Raw genomic sequence first — 6,000 nt, forward strand, 5'->3', positions numbered from 1 at the left:
TCACACAGCTGAAGCATGAGCAAACTCACATGGAATAAACAAATAAATGTGATTTAAAAATGGTTTAAAGGCTCGAGATATGGCTTAGTGGTTTAGAGTCCTGTTCCTAGCAACCACAGTGGAGTGGCCCACAATTGTCTGAAATGCTCCTGCCAAGGGATCTGACGCCCTCTTCTGGCCTCTGCAAGCACTGCACTCATTTGGCATTAACCCATGCACACACATAATTACAAATAAAATTTAAAAATAAAAATGAGCCGGGCGGTGGTGGCGCACGCCTTTAATCCCAGCACTCGGGAGGCAGAGCCAGGCGGATCTCTGTGAGTTCGAGGCCAGCCTGGGCTACCAAGTGAGTTCCAGGAAAGGCGCAAAGCTACACAGAGAAACTCTGTCTCGAAAAACAAAAAATAAAAATAAAAATAAAAATAAAAATAAAAATGAATTATTTTTTAAATGAGTTACAGAAGTTGGGCACAGTGCAGTGTAATCCCATATTCCCAGCTCTTGAGATGTATAGGTGGGAGGATCAAGAGTTCAAAGCCAACCTAAGCCACTTAGTGAGTTTAGGTCCAGCCTGGGGTACATGAGACAAGTCTTCAAATAAAAAGTGGGAAGGAAGCTGGGTGGTGGTAGTGCACGCCTTTAATCCTAGCACTCAGGAGGCAAAGGCAGGTGGATCTCTGTGAGTTGGAGGTCAGCCTGGACTACCAAGTGAGTTCCAAAGCTAAACAGAGAAACCCTGTCTTAAAAAAAAGGAGTGGGGGGGTCTGTGTATGTAGCTCAGGGGCAGAGCACTTGTCTATCACATGTGAGGTGCTAGATAAAAAAAAAAAAGTGGTGGTGGCGAACGCCTTTAATCCCAGCATTCGGAAGGCACAGGTAAGTGGATCTTTGTGAGTTTAAGGCCAGCCTGGTCTACAGAGTAAGTTCCAAGACAGGCACCAAAACTACACAGAGAAACCCTGTCTCTGTAAAACAAACAAACAAAAACCCAACTCCGAGTCTTATAACCAGCCACCAAGTGCTGACCTCTCCAGGCATGCATGGCTCTAGAACGCAGCCCACTGGCTGCTGTCACTGTCACCGCCGTTTCCCGTCCCAGGAGCCCCTTCTCTCGTGTAGATGTGGGTTTCCTTCATATGGTTAGGACATGGTCAAGCTCAGATTTACACAAGGAAGGGTGGAGAGTCCTCCAAAGCCACACTGGCTGGGAGCGTCAGTCCTAAGAGGACAGAAAGAGCCAGCAGGTCTGCCTAAGGCAGGGACTGACCGAAAGACCCGGTCACATGTGGTCATGTCCAGGAGGCCAGCTCTGTCTCAGGATGTGGTGGGCTACAAATCCAGAATGCCGGGACACCCCCCCCTTCCCCGCTTCCCCCAGTCTCCCTCCTCCTTTCCTTCCTGCTCCCCTCTCTTTCATCGTCCCCATTCCCTACTACTCCCTTCTCGCTTCCATCCTCCCCGACTCCTCTGTCTTCAATCTCCCCTCCTCCCTGCTTCTTCTCCCTCTTCCCCTTCTCACCATCCTCTTTAGCTCCTTAATTCCAGACTTGATAAAAAGGCCCTCCTCATGGGTTTAGAGAGATGGCTCAGTGGTTAAGCCTCATATCCCACTGTATACCCACTATGTCTCCCCAGGACGGTCACACAACGTCCCCTTCGTCAATGACAACATGCCCTCAACACTCCCTCTTGCACCAGGAACACAGTGTGACTTCAAAAGCAAAGCAGAGGGGCAGCCAGGCTTGGCCTCAGTGGTGGCTTCCCCATGTGGAACTCAGAGCCACCAGGAAGAGGCTGGAAGGCTGGGGCTGCCTTGTTCTGCGGAAGCTCATGCCGCAGCAAGGAGGGGTCACACACAGGTGACAAAGCAGCTGAAACAAAGGTGAGCCAGCACAGGAAGGGGAGGGTGTCTCTCCAGAGTACACTGAAGCAAGCTGGAGCTTGTCACTAGGTGGTGGCCTGCGAATCCCAGCCCCCAGGGGACAAAGGCAGGCAGATCTCTGCAGTTCAAGCCACCTGGTCTACATAACAAGTTCCAGGCTAGCCAGGGCTGCACAGAAATAGCCCCCCTCAGAAAGAAAAAGAAAAGCAGACCGGAAGGAAGAGGGAGAAGCAGAGCTGGCTCAGAGGTAAGGAGTTTGTGCTGCTCTTCCAGAGGACCAGAGTTTGGTCCAAGAACCATATCTCAGCTCATAACCATCATAACCCAGCTTCTCTCCTCAGTTACTTCACACATGCACCCACAAGCACACACACACACACACACACACACGTGCACACACAATATTTTAAATAGTAATATTTTTTCCTAGCTGGACGTGGTGGCCCACCCCTTTAATCCCAGCACTTGGGAAGCTCTGAGTTCGAGGCCAGCCTGGTCTACAGAGTTCCAGGACAGCCAGAGCTACATAGAGAAACTTTGTCTTGAAAAAAAAAAAAAAAAAAAAAAGCCAGGTGGTGGTGGCACATGCCTTTAATCCCAGCACTCAGGAGGCAGAGGCAGACAGATCTCTGTGAGTTCAAAGCCGGCCTGGACTACAGAGTAAGTGCCAGGAAAGGCGCAAAGCTACATAAAGAAACCCTGTCTCGAAAAACCAAAATGAAAAACAACAAAAATAAAATAAAACAAGTTTTTCTTCTCACTGTGTCGCCCTGACAGGCCCGGAGCTCACAGAGATCCTCCTGCCTCTGCTTCCCAAGTGTAAAAATAAAATCTTGAATGCCGGGCGGTGGTGGCGCACGCCTTTAATCCCAGCACTTGGGAGGCAGAGGCAGGCGGATCTCTGTGAGTTCGAGGCCAGCCTGGGCTACCAAGTGAGTTCCAGGAAAGGCGCAAAGCTACACAGAGAAACCCTGTCTCAAAAAAAAAAAAAAATAAAATAAAATAAAATCTTGAAAACAAACAAATAAACAAGGGCAGGTAAGAAGCAAGGCTAGCAGAAGAACCTCCAGCCTGCTCAGGATGCAGAATGAGAGACTGCATTTGTTATTTTTCTCATGGCTATGGTAAAATGACAAAATGAAGTGAAAAGCATACAGTCCATGGTGGCTAGGAGGGCAGGGTGGAGGTCGTAGCAACGTATGGCGGAAGAACACGGCACTCACTAAGAAACAAAGCCCACTGGAATCAGAGGCAAATATAACTGTCAACCCACCACCACACACACACACCTTCATCCCCCAGTGAACTGCTACCAGCTAGGCCACACTTCTGGAAGTTTCCATTTCCCAAAACCAATGCCCCCAACTGAGGACCAAGGCTCGGGGTGGGGGTATGGAGGGGTGGGTACGGGGGTGGAGGTGAGTAGGGGGAGGTATGGGCATTTCTGACTCAAACCATAACAGAGACCAAGTATGAATAACATGGGGTAGTGTTCAATTCCCTCAGTCAGAAACCCCAGACAGGGAACCAAAGCAACGATCCTTTCAAAGTCCAATTTAGCAACCCAGTGAGTGTACTGGGGTCACTTACAGGAGAATGGAGAGCTCAATGGCAGCTGCATCACTTAAGGTCAGTCTCCGCCGGATGGCGACTCAGAGAAGCTGGAGCTCTCTGCCGGATTGGCAGGCAGCTCTAAAGTCTCTCTTCCGCATCCTTACCTCTTGCGTAACCTTGGGGAGGGAGGGGCCTTGTGCATCTGGTAAATTTCAGACTCCCTGAAACATGTGTGTTGCTTACTTCCTGAGTTCCAAGGAGCCTCGCCCTGGGATAGGTTTCAATTGGGAAGAAATTGGTACACTCCAGTCTCCAACCAACACAGCCCTCCTGCAAGACTGACTGGAGTAGGGAAATAGTGCATTTCCATGGCCCAGTGGGTAGCCCAAGTTTGAAGTGACGTCAGATACAGTGTCCGGTGAGACAGCTTCCTGACTTGCAAAAATTTTATCTCAGCATGACAGGGCCCTGGGCCTAGCTTTCATGCCCCAGGCCCAGTATTTAACCTGTGAACCAGTCGGGGCCTGTCCTTCCAGTTTCCGTGTTTTCTCTGCTTATCAAAATCCTATTCGTCCTTGAAAATCCTACCATTATGAACTGAAATCCTCTGAAACGGAGAACACAAATAAATCTGCCTTCCATAAGTTACCGGGTATTTTGTCCAGCCTTGCAAAGGAATTCACGAACTATCCCCTGTGGGGTTTAGGGTGTCAGCATAGGTATTTGGAGGGAGCCTTTGTTCGATCATCACTCTTTCCCATGGAAAGGCGAAGCAGACTTCAGTGAATATACATTTAATGAAAGAAGTGATGGTCTCGTGGTAGAGTTTTCACATACGAATAGAAGTGTCAGGCAGACAAAACTCAGAAGGGACAGAGCCTGCCTGGCTCACAGTTTGGATACTGGACCTGGAAGGTGGTTTCCTAGAAGCTAGATTAGAGAACTAATCGTCCACCACTACAGATGACAGGGGCTCAAGGTACCATCACAGCCCTGCATGTCAGCCTTGTGGGGAGCCAGGGCCCCCCAGCCTCTTGCCATAGGAGCCCAGCTTGGATAATGTAGGCGTTAGCTTTCCCCTTCACAGCTGGCTGGCTTGATCAGTATTCATTCAAATGAATGAACTTTCGTTTTATTTGCATTTTTGTTAATGTGAAGGAATTATTCACGGATGCTTCCGGCTCTCTTCTGTCAACAGCCACTTCTTCCCCAAGGTACTAAATGGCAGCTAATTTCACCATCAGTCAGCTGTGGCTGTGGGGACCCCTGAGAGGTCAGTGCTGGCAGGAAGGGGTGTGGCCAGAATGGGTCATTGTTAATCAAGGAAGGGAAAATGGGTAAGAAGCAAGCACTTTGCTTCACTCAGTCTTCTCATCTGAAAAATGGGTTCTGTGTGCATGTGCATGTGCGTGTGCGTGTGTGTGTGTGTGTGTGTGTGTGTGTGTGTGTGTGTGTGTGTGTTTAGTGTGGAAGATCATATCATCTCATCCATGCCTGTGTGGACCTGGGCTCACTAGTGCTCTCTGCAGGCCTCCCAGGAAAGGAGTGTGGGGATTGCTGACCTAACAACGGGATTTACATAATCCTGAGCTTGCCTGGAGCCTAGCCTCCCCTAATCCTGGGATGCGCCTTAGTTCTGAGAATATGACCCCCAAATTCTTTGACACTCTGTGGTGGTTTGATAAGTATGGCCCCCGTAGACTCATACGTTTTGAATGCTTGACCTGTAAAGTGTGATACTATTAGGAGGTGTGGCTTTGTTAGAGGAAGTGTGTCACTGTGGGGGCGGGCTTTGAGGTCTCATATGCTTAAATTATACTCAGTGTGGGACACAGTTCACTTCCTGTTGCCTGCACTTCAAGATGTAGAACTCTCAGCTCCTTCTCCAGCACCGTGTCTGCCTGCATTCCACCATGCTCCCTGTCATGACAATAATGGACAAAATCTCTGAAACTGTAAGCCAGCTCCAATTAAATGCTTTTCTTTATAAGCATTGCCATGGTCATGGTGTCTCTTCACAGCAATAGAAACCCTAACTAAGACATAGTCCTTCTGCTATAAAGTAAGTATCTGTGATCCCATCACTGGAGAGGAAAAGAATGGGAAAGTCCAGGGTCCTTCTCTGCAACATATGGAGTTAATGCTGGCCCAAGCTATATAAGAGCTTATGTAGAAAATGAAGAACAGAACAGTAAAATAAAGGCTACTAGAATATAACGTGTTACCACAGCTATCAGTTTGGTAACTAAGACAGTCACTAAGTGGCTAATAGGAGAGCAACATACATCATGGACAAGTTGCTAAAAGAAAATCCATGGCTGGGCAACAATGGCACACGCCTATAATCTCAGCACTTAGGAGGCAGAAGCAGGAAGATCTTTGAGTTCGAGGCCAGCCTGGTCTACAGAGCAAGTTCCAGGGCAGCCAGGACTACACAGTTTCCTGAACTTGAAGACAATCAATTGCCACTGTCCAAAGCCATTCAGGTGCCCCCTCCTTCCATAGCAGCCCTTGTCTCTGGGACATCAGGCTGTTCTCCGAGAACAGAGCTAACATGACTT

The 6,000-nt window shown here is 48.7% G+C and overlaps 1 protein-coding gene across 3 annotated transcripts in view; it reads right to left on the reverse strand.

Moving 5' to 3' along the window:
• Nucleotides 1–3,572, reverse strand: part of Tnrc18 (trinucleotide repeat containing 18) — a 113,636-nt gene extending 110,064 nt beyond the window's left edge. The window contains exon 1 of one of the 3 annotated variants that reach the window (XM_076561348.1): nucleotides 3,476–3,572. In XM_076561348.1, the coding sequence (XP_076417463.1) occupies nucleotides 3,476–3,506 (31 nt within the window). In that variant the 5' untranslated portion in view covers nucleotides 3,507–3,572. The remainder of the gene's footprint in view (nucleotides 1–3,475) is intronic. The other 2 variants (XM_076561346.1, XM_076561347.1) reach the window with 2 other exon arrangements.
• Nucleotides 3,573–6,000: the final 2,428 nt, after the last annotated feature.

The sequence above is a fragment of the Peromyscus maniculatus genome, chromosome 23 (assembly GCF_049852395.1).
Source record: "Peromyscus maniculatus bairdii isolate BWxNUB_F1_BW_parent chromosome 23, HU_Pman_BW_mat_3.1, whole genome shotgun sequence".
NCBI lineage: Eukaryota > Metazoa > Chordata > Mammalia > Rodentia > Cricetidae > Peromyscus > Peromyscus maniculatus.